This window comes from Mustela lutreola, chromosome 3 (assembly GCF_030435805.1).
Source record: "Mustela lutreola isolate mMusLut2 chromosome 3, mMusLut2.pri, whole genome shotgun sequence".
In the NCBI taxonomy this organism is placed as follows: Eukaryota; Metazoa; Chordata; class Mammalia; order Carnivora; family Mustelidae; genus Mustela; species Mustela lutreola.
Window position 1 is genome coordinate 202,336,819 of NC_081292.1, and position 21,834 is coordinate 202,358,652.

Below are 21,834 nucleotides of genomic sequence, written 5' to 3' on the forward strand. Positions count from 1 at the left end.
TAACAAAGGAGGCGAAAGATCTCTACACTGAAAACTTTAAGACACTGATGAAAGAAAAGAAAAATAAATGGAAATCTATTCTGTGCTTATGGATTGGAAACATTAATTCTGTTAAAATGTCCATACTGCCAAAAGCAATCTACAGATTCTGTGTAACACCTATCAAAATTCTGATGGTATACTTCATAGAAGTAGAACAAATAATTCTAAAATTTGTCTGGAGTCACAGAAGATCCCAAATAGCCAGAGCAGTCTTGAGAAAGAACAAAGCTAGAAGTACCTCACTTCCTGATTTCAAACTGTATTACAGAACTGTAGTAATCAAAACAGTGCAGTATTGATAAAAACAACAACAACAACAAACCATACACAAGTCAGTGGAAGAGAATTGAGAGCCCAGAAGTAAACCCACACATACATGGTCAATTTATCTCTGATAAAAAAGTGAAGAACATACAATGGAGAAAGGACAGTCTCTTCTATAAATAGTTTTCGGAAAACTGGATAGCCATAAGCAAAAGAATGAAACTAGGCCACTGTCTTCCACTATACACAAAAATTAACACAAAGTGGATTAAAGGCTTGTGTATAAGACCTGAGTCCTTATAACTGCTAGAAGAAAATATAGACAGTGGGGCGCTTGGGTGGCTCAGTCGTTAAGCATCTGCCTTGGGCTCAGGTAGTGATCCCAGGATCCTGGGATTGAGCCCTACATTGGGCTCTCTGCTCAGAGGGTAGCCTGCTTCTCCCTCTCCCACCTCCCCTGCTTGTGTTCCCTCTCTTGCTGTCTCTCTGTCAAATAAATAAATAAAATCTTTATATATATATATATATATATATACATATATATATGTACATATATATATGTATATATATATATACATATATATATGGTAAGCTCCTAGACATGGGTCTTAGCAACATCTTCGTGTATCTCACTCTGAAGCACGGGAAACAAAAGTAAAAATAAATGGTACCACACCAAACTAAAAAGCTTCTGCACAGCAAAGGAAACCATTAAAGTGAAAAGGCAGTTTACTTAATGGGATAAGATATTTGTAAACCATATATACAATAGGGGGTTAATATCCAAAATATATTAAGAACTTACATAACTAAACAAAAAACAGCCCGATTGAAAAATAAATAGACATTGTTGTAAAGAAGACATACAGGTCGCTAACAGGCACATGAAAAGACAATATCACTAACAGGGAAATGCAAATCAAAGCTACATATCATCTTATACTTATTAGACTACTACCGACAAGGATCTAGTACTCTCAGGCAAATAACAGGAATGAAATCTTGCCATTTGCAATAACATGGATGGACCTTGAGGGTATTATGCTAAGTGAAATGAATCAGACCAAAAAAGAAGAGTACCATATGATTTCACTGAAATTTGGAATTTTCAAAAGTAAATAAAAAATAAACTCAGAGATAAAGAGAACAAACTGCCGGTTACCAAAGGGTAAGGGGATTGGGAGAGAACAAAATGAGTGAAAGGAACTAGTTGTATGTGATGGATGGTAAATAGATTTGTGGTGATGATGACTTTGTAGTGTATACAGGTGCTGAATTGTAAAACGGCACACCTGAAGCTTATATAATAAAAAGGAATTAATAAACTGATAACATGAGTTACCTGGGACAATGTGGATAAACCTTGAAAACATAAGTGAAAGAAGCTCGTCTTAAAAACCCATATATATGATCCCATTTATAGAAATGTCCAGAATAGGGACGCCTGGGTGGCTCAGTCGTTAAGCATCTGCCTTTGGCTCAGGTAATGATCCCAGGGTCCTGGACTCGAGCCCCACATCTGGCTCCCTGCTTATCAGGAAGCCTACTTCTCCCACTCCCCCTGCTTCTGTTCCCTCTCTCTGTGTGTCTCTCTCTGTCAAATAAATAAAATCTTAAAAGAAAACGAAAAAGAAATGTCCAGAATAGGCAAATCCATAGGAACAGAAAGTAAATTAATATTTTCCAGGATTGGGGGGGAAAGAGGAATGAGGAATGACTGCTAATGAGTATGGGGTTTTCTTTTTGGGGTAATTAAAAAATAGAGTAGTAGAATTTTGTGAATATACTTAAAATCATTGAATTGTACTTTTTACATAAGTTGTATAGTATGTGAATTGTATATGTTAAAAAAATGGAATGGCAAAAAGGTATTTTGTTTGCTAAACCATACACTGCAACTCTTAATACTAATTAATGCAGTCAATTTACAAATTCTGTGGAAGGATTTACAGAGCAAAACCTAAGACTGGAAGCAGGTAGACCAGTGAAGAAACTATTAGGGTAGTTAAGGCAAGAGATGATGGTGCTTAGATTAAGAAGATGGTGAAAGTGGTGAGAAATGTTGATTGGGGTTATATTTAAAAAGTGGAGGATGATAGGATTTACTGATGGATTGGAGGTCATGTGTAAAAAAAGAAAAAAACAGATCAAGCATAAATATCTTAACCAAGTGACGAGCATACATTTCTTTTTTTTTTTTTAATTTTTATTTACTTATTTTTTTTAAGATTTTACTTATTTATCTGACAGAGAGAGATCACAAGCAGGCAGAGAGGCAGGCAGAGAGAGAGGGGGCAAGCAGGCTCCCCGCTGAGCAGAGAGCCCGATGCGGGGCTCCAAAGGCAGAGGCTTTAACCCACTGAACCACCCAGGTGCCCCAAGCATACATTTCTTGTAGGAATTTTCTCATTCTTAAAGTCCTCAAGTGTGACTTATTCATACAGATGGCTAACATTTCTTTTCTTCAAAGTATTCTCCTCCCTTTTAGTTATTTTCCCTAATCAAGTGCAAGTGGGTAAAGAATGAAAGACCTGTTTACTTTATATTTAATTTAAATTTAAAAAACATTTAGGGCACAAGACACACAATACAAACAACGGTTTGTTCTTCTAAATTGATATTGAAGGATGTCACCCTGAGGTAGCTTATTTATATTCAGAGTATGGGGTAAAGTTATTTGTTAAGAGACTTTGAAGCAAGAATGGTTGCAACTTTTAGAAATTTTGCTTAATGTACACTTCGCACTTTTCCTCTGCAGTTCGTTCTATTGGTTCTATTGCACTTAGAAAAGCAGAAGATATTGACTTCAAGTACCACTTTGACTTCTTTAGTGTGAATTTCAATGAAGAACTGGTGGCACTGTATGGTGGAAGTCTTCAGAGACAGACCAAGTTTGTACATGAATGCATTAAAACAATTCTCAAACTCTATAAGGTAAGAGATAGACATGCATATCAATAGTGATCACCTATTAGCATTTTTAAGGGATTCAACATATTTTAAATCATTTATTTGTTTATATGGAAGTTGAAGTGCAGATAAAGCAGAGTTTTTTTATTGTTTGTGTGTGTGAGGCTGTTGTTTTGAACTCTGTGGTTCTTGAAGTTTAAATTGAATTTACAAGAAACTTCTTGTGAATTTAGGGGAAGAATTTTTTTTAACTTACAAATTAGAAGCGCATTGAATTTCCTAAAGACTATTAGTGTGGGTTTCTGCCTCTAGTTATGAATAACTTGTATTAGGGTAGACCGTGTCCATATGTAAGCAATTATAAAACTAATCAAAATATCTGAAGCACATGTTTTCAGGTATTGGACAACCAAGTAGTAAAGGACCATGATCCCTGAAAGAAGGAAAACGTGTGAGACGAGCTTCATGATTGTTGTGATTTTCTGCCTGAAAGCTTTTCCCAGACCATGGGATAAGTAGGTGGAGGTTAAGCGGAGTACACTGATATAACTGAACTGAAGAACACAGAGATCAGCATTTGGGGCTACTGGAGTGGTTAGATTTGTGGGCAGGATATGAGAAAAAGGAAATCTAGACCAAGATAGAAGCTCTAGAAATATGCATCTTTCAGCTTTGAATGAAGTGCTGCATATACACAGGGTAAGAAGCTACAGGGCAATAGTACCAGGGAAGAGGTGATGGGGTGTGTCTACCTGAGGTGCAAGGAATAAAGGACAATATGTTTAGAGAAATTTTTTTAAAAAGTGGCATAACAGTCCAAAAATCATTCTATGCCAACCATTCGAAACAGTATCAGGGATAAAATACTACTATACTACCTACTGAGGTGAGCCACTGCCTCCCACGGTATGCTGCAGTGAAACTCCTAGCAAAAAAAGCTATTGGGTTATTACGACCTGAATTGAGATTCTAGACGTCACATGTGCTGGGAAACAGCAGTTCTGATCAGCTAGAATAGAAAGATTTATCAAAACACATTGGACATCATTTGAGATCCCAGAAAGGATGCAATTTAGATATAAGACTGCTTTAGCTCTCAAGAGCTCTTCTGGGATCCACCTAATCCTTAACCATAAGCCTCAAGTTATGGATTTATCTGAATATAACTGAACGTAAGTTATGTTTATGATATGCTTAATAGAACAGATGGAGGAGAATCTCGGCAGAGACCTAGGAACTGTAAAAGAGCAAAAAGAAAAATCTTGAACTGAAACAATATATATCAGAGATGAAAGATTCAGGGGTTGCCTGGGTAGCTCAGTTAAGCATCCAACTCTTAATTTCTGCTAAGGTCATGATCTCAGGGTTGTGAGATTGAGCCCCATGTCGGGATTGGTGCTGGGCGTAGAACCTGCTTAAGATTCTCTCACTGCCTCTCTCCCTCAAAAATGAAAAATTCAGTAGATAGGCTTCAAGCAGATTGAATACGACAGAACAAGAGATCAGTGAATTTGAAGATCGGACAATAGAAACTATCTGATATAAAACATAGGACAAGGGAATGAAAAGGAAAGAGCCTCAGTAACCAAGCAGTCTAACATTTATGTAATTGTAACAACTCTACGAGAAGAGAAAGAAATTGTAGAGGAAAGAATATTTAAAGAACTAATGGCCTCCAATTTTCCAATTTTGATTCAGATTTTCAACCCACAGATCCAAGAAGCCCAATGAATGTCAAACAGGATAAACACAAAATCACACTTAAGTATATGATAGTCAAGTTGTTGAAAACCAAAGTAAAGAGAAAAGTCTTAAAAGCATCCAAAGGAAAAAGATCCTTTACCTACATAACAGGATAAACAATAAAAAATACCATGGCTTTTACATCAGAAATAGTGAAAGCCAAAAACAACAAGAGAACATCTTAAAGGTCTTGGGGTTGGGGTTAGTAAGGGTACTCTCAAGGTAAAATTGCATACCCAGCAAAAATATCCTTCCAAAGTGAGGGCAAAATAAAGATACTATAGAATTAGAAAAACTGGCAGTTTGTCATTAGTAGACAGAAGGAAATAAAAGAATACCATTCGGTGAACAGCACAGTAATAATTGCTATAGGCAAGATTGATCTGTGGGTGAAAGTTTGAGGAGGACAGAGATATTCACATGATCTCAAAGTATCTTTTCTGAACTACTTATTAACTACAAAGGGAAAGAATAACTTTATGGTGGAGAAACTTGGCAGACATCATCTTTTTTTTTTATTAGTTTTCTTTTTAAAGATTACATTTATTTATTTGACAGACAAAGATCACAAGTAGGCAGAGAGAGAGGAGGAAGCAGGCTCCCTGCTGAGCAGAGAGACTGATGTGCAGCTTGATCCCAGGACCCTGGGATCATGACCTGAGCCAAAGGCAGAGGTTTTAACTCACTGAACCACCCAGGCACCCCTGGCAGACATCATCTTAAAGAAGATTAACATCACCAGTTATAAGACATATTGACATGATGCATTGAGAAGGATGCAGCATAATTTCTGTGGCATTATTGTGGCACTACACACACACACACACACCACATCTTCTTTATCCATTTATTCATTCAATGGACATGGACATTTGGGCTGTTTTCATAGTTAGGCTATTGTTGATAGTGCTGCTATAAGCATTGGGGTATGTGTGCCCCTTCAGATCAATATTTTTGTATCCTTTGAGTAAATACCTAATAGTGCAATTGCTGGGTCATAGGATAGTTCTATTTTAAACCTTTTCAGGAACTTCCATACTGTTTTCCACAGTTGCTGCACCAGTTTCCATTCCTACCAACAGTGTAAGAGGTTTCCCCTTTCTCTGTTATCCTTGCCAACATTCGTTGTTTCCTGTGTTATTAATTTTAGCCATTCGCACAGGTGTGAGGAAGTAGCTCATCATGGTTTTGATTTGTATTTCCCTGATGATAAGTGATGTAGACCATCTTTTTATGTGTCTGTCAGCCATCTGTATGTCTTCTTTGGAAAAATGTCTGTTCATGTTTTCTTATCACCCATTCTTAACTGTTTATTTTTTTGGATATTGAGTTTAGTGAGTTCTTTATAGGTTTTGGATCCTAATGCTTTATCAGACATGTCATTTGCAAATATCTTCTCCCATTCTATAGATTGGCTTTTTGTTTTGTTGCTTCCTTTGCTGTGCAGAAGCTTTTTATCTTGATGTCTCAGTAGTTCATTCTTGTCATTAATAGATAGAGGAAATAAAAGAGCACTAAGTGTGATATTTAAGTGATGAATCACTAGTTTCTACTCCTGAAATCAGTATCATTCTATATGTTAACTAGAATTTAAATAAAAACTTGAAACAAAAATAAAACGAAAACAAAAACACATCATCAGAATTTCTAAAATAAAAGTAGTGGTTAGAAGAAATACTGTAGTCCAAAATGTTTACATTAGAGAAGAACAAGGTTTAAAAACAATGATCTAACCTTTCCTTTTTTAAATTATTATTATTATTTTTAAGATTTTATTTATTTATTTGACAGAGAGCACAAGCAGGGGGAGAAGCAGGCAGAGGGATAGGGAGAAGCAGGCTCTCCGCTGAGCAGAGAGCCTGACATGGGACTCTATCCCAGTACCCTAGGATAATGACCTGAGCCAAAGGCACAGACACTTAACCTACTGAGCCACCCAGGCGCTCCTATTTTTTTATTTTTTTTAATTTAAGATTTATTTGAGAGAGAGCACAAGCAAGGGGAGGGGCAGAGGAAGAGGGGCAGAGGAAGAGGGAGAGGCCCCCCCACTGATCAGGGCTTGATCCCAGGACTCTGGGCTTGATCCCCTGGGCTTGATCCCAGGACTCTGGGATCATGACCTGAGCCAAAGGCAGATGCTTAACCGACTGAGCCACCCAAGTGCCCCTAATCCAATCTTACAAAATAAGAATCTTATCATGATCCCAGTGTCCTGGGATCGAGCCTAGCGGGCTGTCTGCTCCGCAGAGAGCTTGCTTCCTCCTCTCTCTTTCTCTGCCTGCCTCTCTGCCTACTTGTGATCTCTGTCAAATAAATAAAATCAATCTTTAAAAAAAATAAGAATCTTAGAGAAAGGAGAACAAAATAAACTCAGAGTAGATATAAGGAAACAAACATGAGAATAGAAATCAAGGAAACAGAAAAGTAGAGGGGGAAAAAAGTGATACCAATGGCTGATTTCTCTAAGAGATCTAAAAATTGGTAAACCCATATCTAGGTTGATTAAGAAAAAAGGGGAAGTACAAATTTACAAGAGCCTACAGATACTAAGCCTCTACAGAGCCTACAGATACTAAGAAGCTATTAAAGGATTGTTGTGAACAACATTATGCCAATGTATTTGACAACTCAAATGGTATTCTCAAATCCCTTGAAACATAAATTATAAAACAGGCATAAGAAGGAACAGAATGTCTGTCTAGCCTATATCTGTTCAAAATTTTTTGAGTATGTAACTAAAAATCTTACTGCCAAGAAAACTCTAGAGCTAAATGACTTAAGTGGTGAGTTCTGTGACACATTTAAGGAAGAAATAATACCCATCTTATACAAACTCAGAAAATAGAGGAAAAGACAGTATGTATAAGTTCATTTTAAGAAATCTGCAAACCCAGATTATCAAAGTCAGACATTGACATTGTTTAAAAAGAAAATAGACCTAGTATTCATCATGAACATAGATGTAAGATCCTCAACAAAAAATTAGGCTATAAATCCAGTAGTATTTATTTATTTAATTTTTAAAAAGATTTTATTTCTTTGTTTGACAGAGAGAGAGAGAGAAAGCAGAAGTAGGCAGAGCAGCAGGCAGAGAGAGAGGGAGAAGCAGGCTCTCTGTCAAGCAGGGAGCCCGATGTGGGCCTTGATCCCAGGATCATGGAATTATGACCTGAGCCAAAGGTAGCCGCTTAACTGACTGAGCCACCCAGGTGCCCCAATATCCAGTAATATTTTAAAGTATAATATGACTTGATAGGATTTATCCCAGGAATGGAAATTTGGTTTAATATTCAAATATCAATCACTGTAATCCATCATAGGATCTTGTCTCAGTAGATGAAGGAAGCTCGTTCAGCTACATACAGCATCCGTTCATGATTTAAGATAAAAACAGCAAAAACTCAGCTCATTAGGAATAGATACAAAGGTTAAGAATTGTTTCTGTATCAGATAAGATACTTATTGATTAAGATAAGATGTGATCACAAAGTGAAATTTCCATGTTATTCGCAATAAATGCCTTTAATGCTTCATACCAGGTAGTTTTTTTTCCTTCATTTTTCAGCTTCTTTCTATTTCTATCATCCCTTCGGACAGAGGGTCCTAGTTGGTACAGTAAGGGCAGGAAAAGAAATAAAATTAATAAAGATAAAAAAGGATTGAAAGTTGTCTGTATTAACAAATGACATAAATATACAGAAATATTTAAAGGAATTTACAGAAAATTATTAGAATTCATGACTGAATTTAGCCAGATCACAGGGAAAATGGTCAATATTCAAAAACCAGTGAACAAATGGAAAGTGAGATTTTTTTTTTAAGATTTTATTTATTTTTTTGACAGAGATCACAAGTAGGCAGAGAGGCAGGCAGAGAGAGAGGGGGAAGCAGGCTTCCTGCTGAGCAGAGAGCAGAACTGTGTAGCTGTAGTAATCCAGGCAGTGTGATATTCCCATGCATCTTGAAAACGAACTTTAGGCATGATTCTTTGCATTAGCCAGAATTTAAAAGTTACTTCAATAGCAAGTAATTTTTGAGCTTAAGTCTGTACTAAATACTGTAGGAGGAGACAAGCCCAATTAGGTACAGGACCTTTTATGTATCTGATATTTATTAGATAAGATAAATATGATGTCATTACAAAGTGAGATATATCTCCATAAATGTCATTCCCTTCTGTATTTTTTTCCCCTAGTGACTGCATATTCAATTTATAATAAAACTAGTAAACTTTATTTTAAGTTGAGACTTTTAGAAAGTAAGGTTCCTTTACAATCACAACCAGGTACAATAGGAGTTCAAGACAACTGAATCTTGTTGAATGGACAGGATTTGAGTGTGGGAAAGTGAGAGGACATAGATGGAGAAAACCTCATTTATTCATCACATGAATCTGCATGCAGCTATAGAAGTGAATAAAACAGAAATCCAAGCCCTCATGGACCTCATGTTCTAGTGGGGAGAGGCAAAGAGTGAACAGCATAATAAGAAAAATATATACTATCTTATCTTATATCTTATCTAATATCTAAAATATATACTATCTTATCTAAGATAATATATATCTTATATATTGATAAATAGTAGGAAAAAAAATAAAACAGGGAAGGGGCATAAGGAGCAAAGGGTAGAGGACTACAATTATAAATAAGGATACCCAGCAAAGACTGTTGAGAAGGAGACAGTTTAATATAAATTAAAGGACCTGAAAGTATCTAGGAAAAGAGTACTCCGAAAAGAGGAAACAAATATATGAAGCAAGCACACGTGTGCTATTTTGGGAAAAAAACCAAGGAGACTAATATGGCTGAAGCAGATACAATAAGTTAGTAAAGGAAAAGTTGGTGGGGAGGACAAATTATAGGGCATTGTAAGCAAATCTAAAAATTTTTCCTTTTATTTGAAATGATATGGAAAGCCACTGCTGAGATTTTTGAGCAAATGAGTGACATGTTCTGATTTAGGTCTTAAAGATACTATTCCTTGGGTGGTTTCCAGAGTAAGCTGAAGGAACATGAAAGTGGAATTAAAGAGACCAGTTAAGCTATTGCAGTAATTCAGGCAAGAGATATTGGTTTAGATCAAGTTGGTAGTGTTAGAGGTGTTAAGAAATGGTATGATTGGTATAAATCTTACAAAGGCCATTACAAGTTTTTTGTTGTTTTTTTTTTAAGATTTTATTTATTTATTTGACAGAGAGATCACAAGTAGGCAGAGAGGCAGGTGGGGGTGGGGGGGATGCAGGCTCCCCATTGAGCAGAGAGCCCGATGCCAGGCTCGATCCCAGGACCCTGAGATCATGACCTGAGCCAAAGGCAGAGGCCCAACCCACTGAGCCACCCAGGTGCCCCTAAGATTAATATAAATCTTAAAGGCAACAAGATTTGCTGGCAGATCAGATGTGGAGGGATAACGTGAAACAAAAAGTTGAGGATGACCCAGAATTTTTGGGTGAACAGCTAGAAGGATTGAAATGCCTTTAACTCAGTTGGGGGAGAATATAAGAGGAACAGATTAGTAGGAGATTAAGAGTTTTGTTTTAGGGGTGCCTGCCTGGCTCAGTAGGTAGAGCATGCCATTCTTGATCTAAGGGTTATGAATTCAAGCCCCACATTGGGTGTAGAGCCTACTTAAAAAAAAAAAAAAAATGGTTTTGTTTTAGTTGGTATGCAGTTGAGTTTAAGGTAAGAGCTTAAGAGTAGAGGTCCAGTCTGGAGATGATAATTTGAGGGTTGACAGGATATGGATATAGTTAAAGCCATGAGATTGGATGTGATCATAATGGAGTCAAACTGTGGAAGAAGAAACTGAAAGACTGAGGCCTGAATTCACTCCCATATCAAGAAATGAGGAGAAATGAGAAGGAAATGGCAGGAAACTAAAAAGAAGCAACCAGTGAGGTAAAAGGAGAATCATATGGACAAGGAAACAAAATAAATCATTTTAAAGAAGAAGTAATCTATGTCAAATCCTGCTGATAATTCAAATAAAATGAGGATTGAGAATTGGCAGTTCGATTCCTTGGTGACTTGATAATGCTTTTGGAGGAGTGTTGAGGTGAAAGCCTGATTGGATTAAACTGATGAGTTTACAAGTATGGAGGTTGAGAAGCTGGGGACAGCAAGTAATAGAGGCAGCTTTTCTGATGAGTTATGCTGTAGATACGTAGAGCAAGATGTGGTCACCAAGGGCAAAGTGGGAGTAGTTTCTTTTTTAAGGGAAATAGTATTGTATTTATGTACTGGCAAGAATGATTTGGTAGTGAGGGAGAAATAACAATGCAAGAAAAAAGTGAGAAGAATTGCTGGAGTAATGTACTTAAGAAGGCCAAGGGGGAGGGTTTCAGAGCACATATGGAGAGTTTGACTTTTTCTAAGATCAGGTCTATGTTGGGGATCACCAAGACTATTCCCAGATGATTGTCCAGAAAGACTCATAGGACTCAGCATATAGTTGTACTCATGGTTATGATTTATTACAGTGAAAGGATATAAAGCAACATCAGCAAAGAAAAGGTGCTTGGGGTGGGGTGCCCAACCAACTCAGTTGGTAGAAGATGTGACTCTTGACCTCAGGTTGTGAGTTCGAGCCCCATATTGAATATAAAGATTACTCAAAAATAAAATATTTTTTTTAAAAAAGAGGAAAAGGTAGATGGGTGAAATCTAGAGGAAACCAGGTGTAAGCTTCTAAACGTTCTTGCAGGGGAGTCACACCAGATGCATTTAATTTGGATAGCAATGAGTTGTAATGGGTGAAGTGTTGTCTATGAGAGATGCTCATGAGAAATTCAGTGCCCCTAATTTTTCATTGGGGCCTGGCCACATAGATACCCTGTGCCTAACATGTACCAAAAACCCAACCAGAAGGACAGTAGGTATTCACCATAAACCGTATTTTTTGCAAAAACAGATTTAGCATAGTGAGCTTTAATTTTACTATTTAGGAAATGATGGGAATATCTGAGAATCTAAGGTCCCAGACTACAGCCCAGAGCCAACTTATATTCAGTCCATTATAAGGATAGCAGTGTCAGGTTTACTATGTTATTCTGCATAAGGTCCAATTTATTCATAGTGACGGGAGAGAAGTCATAGGTGAAGGATCAGTGTGGAGGGCAGTACGCAAAAGTTTGGTAGTGAAACTGAGGATACTATATAGAGACAAAAGACTTTTAAAAAGCAGTGCTTATTTTAAAAATAGGTGATTGTCAGTGAATAAATGTTATGGAATGCTGGTCTCTTTAAACCCATGTGCACCATAGAGAAGTAACTTGGTAAGATATATCAATATGATTAGATACTATATTGCCACGGTAACCATAATTCTGAATTTTTGTGGTGATTTCAATTTTAAATAAATGATATTACTTCTTATATCCTATAAAATCTAATATTCTGGTATACACCAAATATAATTACAACTCTTATATCCAATATAACAAATTGTAAGACATGATATACTAGGCCAGGTGTTCTGATTTGGGATCAGAAAACCAAAGTGTAGCTATTAAAAATATTTGACAGAATACAAAATAGTGTGTACATACTAATTACAAGTCAATATAAATGTATTTCTGTATCTTATACAAAGTTATATAAATAGTTTAATTTTCTTTTTCTTATAAAATTGCTCATAAGTAGAGGGAAATGTTTAATATTTTTGTTACGATACTAAGACTTCACTGCGCCTTGGTGATTTTTTTTTTTTTTTTAAATAGGGTCAAGAATTTGCTCCAAAAAGTGTGGCAATAATTGGTCATTCTATGGGTGGCCTTGTTGCAAGAGCATTGCTTACACTGAAAAATTTTAAACAAGATCTGATAAATCTTCTTATCACACAAGCCACCCCTCATGTTGCTCCTGTGATGCCATTAGATCGTTTCATAACAGGTAAGTACTATTACATAAACACTAACCGACCTCTCCATTGTTGTTTAAGATTAAACAGATCCTCACATCTACCTCTAAGAGTGTGCTGCAGATTTATCCATGTGTGAAGCAACTCAGTTTCAAATTAACACCTCCATTTCTTAGCATCTTTCTTTGTGACTTTCAACTGAAGCTAATAATTGAAACTGTTGTTAAATTTCTCTGTCCATAGTGTCCCACCATGGAGAGCTGTGTCTCATAATCCCTAGACATTTGGGAATCAGTTTAATTACTTTTGGGGATGACTCTGTCTCTTAAAGTATGTTTAAAATTCCTGTGTTTTGTTAACTCTTCCAGTACTCTATTCAAAATAAGCTTATATGTAAGTGAAACAGTAGAAATGGCTTCTTTTTAAATAAATAGATCTACTAATGCTTTATATGGTGTGCTAGAATTGCTAATATTTATTTACTGTATTTTGGGTGTTGTATTAAGGACTCTACATGATGTAATATTATCTCACTTGATGCTTAGAGCAGTCCTTTGAGGTAGGTACTATTATTTGCATGTTTAAAGAAAGTCAAGTATTATCTTCACTGTTTATTGAGGTGTGGTATGATAGAATAAAGTCCTTGAAAACAAAGAATATTTTCCTCATCAGTAAATTTACGCCACTTCTTACCCTATCAAAATTTGCATTATCTTGAGGAAAGAGCTTCAAGAGAGTCTGATTTTATTGGTTTTGAAGGGTAGCGATGGTCTGCCTCTAAAATGTTCAGGCTGAAAGTAATTCTTAGGGTCAGATTGCCTTTCTAGTAATCAGTAAGCCTCTTTCTTATTTATTCTGTATTTATTTCATTTTTCATTAAGCCAGAATTAGAATGAAAAAACAAAAGTTCAAGGGGTGGCAGATCCTACGTTTTTAGGAGACCTGTATGACCTTCTGAAGTACATTCCCTGTTTATACTTGATAGAAATACTAGCCTTAAGTAGGAGGAAGGAAGCTGTGCACTGGGCTCCACACCTTAGAGGGCTCTGCTCTGGCATTGCCATTCTCCACGAGGTGAGGATTATATAGGCCAGGCAGCCTCCCCACTTGAAGGTTGTGCCTTTACTTCTGGAAGATGATCTAGGTAACCAGGCCTGCAGACTTCTTCCATGGCCTGTGTGGGCTTCCTACCTGAATCTTACCTAAGGGCAGGGTTGTAAGTAGACTTGAATTGTGGCTAAGGAATGGCTCTGCATGAGATACAGATAGAGCTTGGACATCCTGCATCCTTATAATGCAGGATGGGAAAGAAGAGATGATAGTTCAGTGATGTGTCAGAGATCTGCCCTTCCTGTGCTGCCATAATCTAGTATTCATCGGTGGGGTGTCCTGGAATTTGAAATTTGATCTTGGCCTTCCAGATTATTTCAATGATATATTTGTCAAGGTAGGCAGAGAAAATGTATTTGATTTAACAGTGTGTTAGCTGGAATTTTTACCTTAATTTAAATTTTTAATTTTAAGTATTTAGACAAGGCCATGTGTACCCCATTAGTATTCTTGTCCCAGGACCTGCAGATGTTAGGAATGTTAGGAATTGGGAATCCTTAATCACATTCTAAGTGAATACTGCTGAGATCTTCAGTGGGCGGAGTTTGCTGTTCCAAAATGTTGAAGCCCTCAATGGGATCAAATGCCAGGATCAAAGTATATTAAGTTTTGATAATCCGAAAGGGAAATGAGAGCTCCTCTGCCCTTGCCTCAAATCTTTGATGCTGTATTTTTCTCATCTTCCATAGATAAAGTGGAAAAATTGCATATTCATCCTATTGAACTACCTGTTACTTACTCTAAATGGGTGGAACCTTCTTAACCCTTAGATTTTCCATAGCAGCATTAAGTCCCAAGACTAAAGTGATTGTTGTTGTCCTCATTGTATTTTAAGAACTGACATAGTACTTTGTGTAGTGGTGGCTGCCCACAGTAGAGAGTTGCTAAGCTCTCACACTGCTGTGATTAGGAAGATCTATAATTCTTTAACATAGTGAACTTGTATCTTTGGAAGAATTTTAGGGGTTTCTACTTGCAATACTGTGTAGCTCATGATCTAGCAGCATTCTTGTGGAATGTAGAGACCTGTTTTTGTATGGAGTTGTTAAAACTAAAAAAGTTTGGGTATCTTTTTTCCTTATTGATAACTTCAGTAACTTTTAGTATTCATAGTCTTACGTAAGGGGAAAACAGACTCTGTAAAGATTCTGATTTTACTCAGAATAGGGAAACGTGAATAACATTGTTTATAAACAATGCAGTATGGCTCAAATAGAAATTCAATTTAATAATAGTATCATAGATACTTTAGTGTTGCAGGGAGTGACTAATTTTTAATATGTGTCTTTATTTCCTACCAGATTTTTATATGACTGTAAACAACTATTGGATTCTAAATGCTAGACATATAAATTTAACCATACTTTCTGTAGCTGGAGGATTCCGGGATTACCAAGTTCGTTCAGGACTGACTTTTCTACCAAAATTAAGCCATCATACCAGTGCCTTATCCGTTGTGGTAATCTTTTTAAGATTCTACTGAAAAAGAAACAGAATGGATACAATGGGATATGAAAGGAGAAATATGTAGTTGTTTGAAAATGACTACTGAGTTGGTGTAGTGTCGCTATGTGTATATGTGCACGCGTGTGAGAGAATATGAAGGAATGAATATGATTGTGTTGGGAAGGCAGAGGCATGGGTGCACAGAAAGTGAAAAAGATCTTAGAGTTCATGAAAATGATTTATTTATGAAAGTGACTCTTAATAAATAGTGGTTCCTTGTTTAAAATAAGTACCTACCCATTGATGAGAGTTTTAATTGTAAGAAAGTATGGACTGAAGTCCAGGGGCCCCCGGTTATATCTGAGTGCTATTTATGGTAGAAATGGAATATCAGACTCTTGAGTGCTAAACTTGAATAAAGGTTTATCAATTTAAAAATTTAAAAATTAGCTTTGCTAGTTTAACAGAACCCTGATTGATTAATTTGCTAATTATTCTTCCCTGTTAGGACATCAAGTATTTGGTCTTTAATGGGGATACATAGCCTCTGTAAAGTGAGTTCAAGTTTCCTTTTAGGACTTAAATTATTTCTTATGTTTTCAAACTTGAAGTCTTCAGTTAAGATCTGAACTTTTTAACTCTACACAGTCTGCAGATATTGTATGTAGTATATATAGATGTGTATACTGCACATCATCTCCAAATAGAACCTAATTTCTAAAAAGAAATCCAGTATTTCTTTTGCTTTTTAGGAGCTAGTCCTTTGTTTTGTGGTTGTTCTCTTCATGAATACGCCCTTGCTCAATTCATTTATTGCCACACTTATAGATTACTGTTCATATATTAAACAAGTGTTATTGAATGGTTGCCACACATAGGACTAGGACAGAAATTATTAAGCCATGGCTAATGGTTAACCGTAGCTTAAACCACAGCTAATGGTATTAAAATTACTGAAGGAGCTGTGATATAACCATAATACCTTTGAAACTAAATTGGTGAATCTTTCAAACTTCATTATTGGTATGTATTGTTCTATTTGGTGTTGAATATTTGGGGCAGATATTTGCTGGAAGCCCTCAAAACACTAAGTACCTATTCTATAGTAAGCATAGATATTAGTCATATAAAATTGGATTGTTATTATTTCTAGTCTTGACCTGGAGTGTGTTGCTATATTGATGCTCCTTCTGCAGCTTATCTTTTAAAGAACTTTGGTTTCTTTAATTGTGTGTGTGTGTGTGTGTGTGTGTGTGTGCGTGTGTGTGTGCACATGGTGTGTCCCTCTTTTCTAATCCATTTGATGATTTGTTGCTTTCAAGGCAGCTTGTATTTCTGTATCTCTGATGAAAATATTTTATCTCTTAATGTAATTTTCTGAAAGCTGGTTATTATCTCAGTTTTATTTAGTATTTTAACCCTCAAATAGCTTATAGCCTTTCATATATCTACATATATGTTTACTTTAGAAAAGTAATTATTAAGAAGTAACAATTTTTTGGCAATTATCTCAAGAATAATTAATTGACATTTATAGCCAATCGGGACTAGAAAATTTAAGTTGGAGACCTAGGTTGTATTAGTATTAGTAAGGTAGGCTGAACTGCTGTCACATACATTCATACAGATAATGGCACTTAAACATTTTGTTTGCTCCTATACCTACCCTGCGTATGTATTTAAGTTGGTGGATGGTTTTTGAAGGAGTCCCTTTAAGGGACTTAGGCTCTAGCAACCCTTTCTTGAATGCAGAGAGACACTCTGTGAAAAATAATACCAGATTTACTTAATGTTTCCTGTTGTATATAAGATACTATTCCCAGGAAATTCATTAGCTGGTATGAAAAGGAGTCTTTAGTTCTTGAAGGGGGTTGTGCCATTGTTAGGAAGCCTTCCTTCTTCAAACAGTTAATTTTTTGAGCCTTTTGGTGTCTAGTAGCATATATCTTAATCTAGGGGTTTTTTCCAGAATAAGTAACCCTGCACCATACTTGTGGTGTCTGATTTGGGGGCACCTGGGTGGCTCAGTCTTCTAAGCGTCTGACTTTTGATTTCGGTTCGGGTCATGATCTCAGGGTTGTGAGATCCCGCCCTGTGTTAGACTCTGGTTTGAGGCTGGGGCCTGCTTAAGATTCTCTCTCTCCCTCTCCTAAAAAAAAAAAAAAAAAAAAAGTCTGATTTGATAGCTTTGGAATTGTGATCAGGCATATTTATTTTGAAAAAGCTCCCCGGGGCTGGGTATTTCTCAGGCACACCTGATTAAGACTTAAGTAACATCTTAGAATTTATCAAAGGGTAGTCTAGTCAAAACTAAAATTACTAAAATAATTGTGACAAACTCAGCCTTTTAGTAGATTAATAAAGAGTTAGATATTAAAGTCTAGTAAGGAATCTGTAGATGCTTTGATAATTTTTAAGGGGTAATTTAAGCTTAACTAAGCAGTAATGATACTGATTTTATATAGGAGCTGCCTTAATATTTTTGGATCACCTTTCTAAGAATGCATCATTTAAATATGTCTATGCATCATAAAATAGTGAAACTAATGTTACATGTTTCTAAATACTAGCTTATGAGAATTTTAAACCTTTGGGAGAATAACAAATGTGGTTTTCTTAAGTTGGATTTTCTTTTCTTGTCCTTTTTAGAGCTCAGCAGTGCCTAAGACCTGGGTTTCAACAGACCACCTTTCCATTGTATGGTAAGTTAATATGTAATAGGGTTATTTTGGTGGTTTATGGTGTCCTTTTTTCCTATCAGTGCATTGATTGGTTTATTAGCTATGTTAGCACTTTATCCGTAAGTAATAAAGATTTGGAAGAAAGATTGACTTAAAGGCTTAGAACTTTAACTTTGGTTTTTGTCTCAATTTGACCAACATTCCCTTGACGACTTCTAAAATCATCTCTTGAAGAACTACTAGCATGAATCGCAAATACAGCTAGTCTAATACCAAAATTTTAGAGTTTGTCATAGTTGGGCAGAATCAGAGATACTTGTGATAGGATCTTCAGAGTGCTTGACCAATCTCCAAACTCAGGGACTTGATTAATATAGCATTTACTATCCTAGAACATGAAAAAACCAAGTAAGAGTTAGATTTACCCTTAATATAAATAGATTTAATAAGGGTTAAGAAATATATAGACCCTAGTATCTTATCACTATATGTTTTGGCTTTAAAAAAATTCTTTTTTCACTTTCCTCTGGCTGTGCAGTCAGTGTCTGCAAGAAGCACAAGTTTAGGCACAGAAAGAAGGGGCAGACAGTTATCTGTAACTGGGGTGGAGAAAGACTTAGGGAGAACAGAAGGACCATGATAGTTCATTGTCAGATGTTGTCAAGCAGAAGATTTAATTTGCTTTATTTTTTATATGGTTCAACTTTAAGATATATGCTTAATTATAATGATTCCTTAAATACTTCTAGAGTTTAGAGCAGCAGACTCAGATATTTTATTAAGTAATAGAATTGTGCATATTTGTATCAAAAGTATATTTTTAAATAAAGTTTCATTATAATGTTATAACATTTTATTCTTTAGGTGTAAACAATTGCAGTTGACTACAATTCGAGCGTTCTTTGATCTTATTGATGCTGATACTAAACAAGTATGTATTTTTAAGTTAAAAATAACTTCAGTAGGGGCGCCTGGGTGACTCAGTGGATTAAGCCGCTGCTTTCGGCTCAGGTCATGATCTCAGAGTCGTGGGATCAAGCCAGACTTCAGGCTCTCTGCTCAGCAAGGAACCTGCTTCCCACCCCCTCTATGCCTGCCTACTGTGAAATAAATAAATAAAATCTTTAAAAAAAATTACTTAGTAAAGTAAAAGCTTCTGTTACAGTAGGAATGGCTTTAATTTTTTTTTAACTTCCACAAAAGTAGAAGCCTTAATATGTTATATCAACTGTAATTAGTTTCAAAATAGAAATATATTTTTATCTGATGATACTTTGATCACTATTAATAATAGAATGCAATGAAAGTGAGAAAGTAAAAAGATGCTTTAAATCTTCCCGCAATTCTTCCCCTTTAGTTGTTTAAAATTTGATGTATATCCTTTTAACTTAAGGAAGATATTTACTACAAGCTGTTTTATCCTTTTTTTGTAATATGTTGTAAACTTCATGATGTATTATAATAGACAATTTTGCTTAAAATTAAAAAAAAAATTTTTAGCATTCTTAGTTTATTAACCCTTTCATGAAAAATCTGCACAATCACCACAGATAAAAAAATTTTTAATTTAAAAAAATTTTCAATTTTTAATTTTTTAAATTAATTTTTAAATTTTTAATTAATTTTTTAATTTTAAATTTAATTTTAAATTTTTAATTTAATTTTAAAATTTAAAAAAAATTTAAGAAAAGTGTCTTTATCTTTCTGGTAGGACCAAAATGTCTTCATTAATTAATTAACCCAAACTCTCCAGAACTTAAATTACATACTTTCAGTAGTTGAATGTTTTTTGTAATGAAATTTCACTTATAAACTTTATAAACCAGTGATTTTCCAAATTCAATTAATAGGACACCTAGAAATCCTAGCACCATTAATAAACGTCATATTACTCTTTCATGTCTGCCAGCAGATATTTAGTAATCAGCAAAATTCAAGGAATTTTATCCATGAACTTAAATTTTTTTTCTGTGATTTGGGAACAGATTGCTATTTTTCATGTTAGGCAGCCTTTTTTTTTTTTTTTTTTTTTTAAGCTCAGGTCACCTTGTAGTTCTTCACTGTTTCATAGAACACGTTTTGAGAACTGTGGCTATGGCTTATCCTTTTGGAGAAAAGATTCTTTGTGTATTAGATAATTTTCTTCATTTTGGCAAAGTATTTAGCTAAGATATTTTTGGATTCTTCCCCATGAAGACTCCAATTTTTTTGGAGATTAGTATGTGTGACCTCTTTCTCAATAGATGTCTAGGTATTGCTTTCCTTATTGTGTCTTAGGGCTTAGAAAAGCCTTTTATAAGGTTTTTCACTCTTGGAAGTGGGATAGTGCTTTTGTTTTTTTCCTTAACCCTTCAGAAAGCTCGGAACTACTGTTAGAATCATAGATACTTTCATCTATCCTGAAGAATACAATAAAAGAGAGATCCCCCCCACCGCCAAAAAGAGAGAGACCCAAAGTATTGTGTTTTGCCACATTTTAAGCCACAAGATGCCATATTTAGGTTAGTATATTTATTAAAGTAAATAAGCTTATAGAGTTAACACTCTGAAGTGGTCATGGAATGTAAACATTTTTTAGTTTTTCAACCTTGTTTTAGTTATGAGTCTTCACTATGGCAATGTTCTTTTACTCAATTTGAGAGAGTGCAGCTAGGCATAACAGAATCAATTAAAATTGTAAGATTTGTGTTTGGAATGACATTTGTTAGGCTTAGGGAAAAAAACCCATTTCAGCCCATGAAAAACAGTAGTATCGGGATGCCTGGGTGGCTCAGCGGGTTAAGCCGCTGCCTTCGGCTCGGGTCATGATCCAAGGTCCTAGGATCAAGTCCCACATTGGGCTCCTTGCTCGGCAGGGAGCCTGCTTCTCTCTCCACCTCTGCCTGCCTCTCTGCCTACTTGTGCACTTTCTCTCTCTCTCTGACAAATAAATAAATAAGTAAAATCTTAAAAAAAAAAAAAAAACAGTAGTATCACAGACAGGTATAGTCTTTAAAAATTGTGTAGAAAGCCAATTTTTTGTATTGAGGTATAATTGACATATTACATAAAACTAATTTTAATAAGTCTTGCTTTCCATTAAAACCTGAGATGAGAAAATTTTTTAATACTAGTGTGTAATAAAATATAATTCTGGATAGATAAGTAATTTACTGACACATTTTAAGGGACAAATGAGAATTTTTGGTAACTAATATTGTTAGGAGTCAAAATACAAAACTGAGTTCTGTTTCACAAACTCACTATGTATAATCAACTAGACTAAATATTAGACAATAAAAAGTTAGTTTCTGATTGCTATCCCTCAATAAGATTTTAGGAAGAGAAGCAAACATATATACAGGGAAACTGTAACTCCGCGTAATTAGTCCCAAACGTGTGGTACAAAGGAATCAGAATTAGAGAATAATTTCTGATGGTTATCAGCTGAAAAACTTATGAGTGGATGGATTTCCTAGAGAGTGAGTAAGGATGGAAGAGTCCCGAATTAACTAAATTATGGCAAAAAAAGACCTTTTACTTTTAATTGATTGTGAACAGATGTGGCTATTTTAAAAAAAACTAGTTTTGTATTAGATTGAGTTGGCTGAAATATTGTGTTGGTATCAATGAAGATAAAATTTCTATTGCCTCCTACTATAGTTACATGATATCTAAGGAACTATATTCTGCTTTGTATGTTGTATTATAAGGAGGACTTTAACAAACTTGAGTTTATCCAGGGAAGGCAGTCAGGGTGAAGAAGAGTTTGAAACAGTTCTGTGAACAACAGTTGATA

General features: G+C 35.5%; 1 protein-coding gene across 1 annotated transcript in view; it reads left to right on the forward strand.

Moving 5' to 3' along the window:
- PGAP1 (post-GPI attachment to proteins inositol deacylase 1) overlaps nt 1-21,834 on the forward strand; it is a 79,784-nt gene that overhangs the window by 9,223 nt on the left and 48,727 nt on the right. The window contains exons 4-8 of the mRNA XM_059168522.1: nt 3,065-3,240; nt 12,680-12,851; nt 15,231-15,388; nt 18,025-18,077; nt 18,921-18,987. Of these exons, the coding sequence (XP_059024505.1) occupies nt 3,065-3,240; nt 12,680-12,851; nt 15,231-15,388; nt 18,025-18,077; nt 18,921-18,987 (626 nt within the window). The remainder of the gene's footprint in view (nt 1-3,064; nt 3,241-12,679; nt 12,852-15,230; nt 15,389-18,024; nt 18,078-18,920; nt 18,988-21,834) is intronic.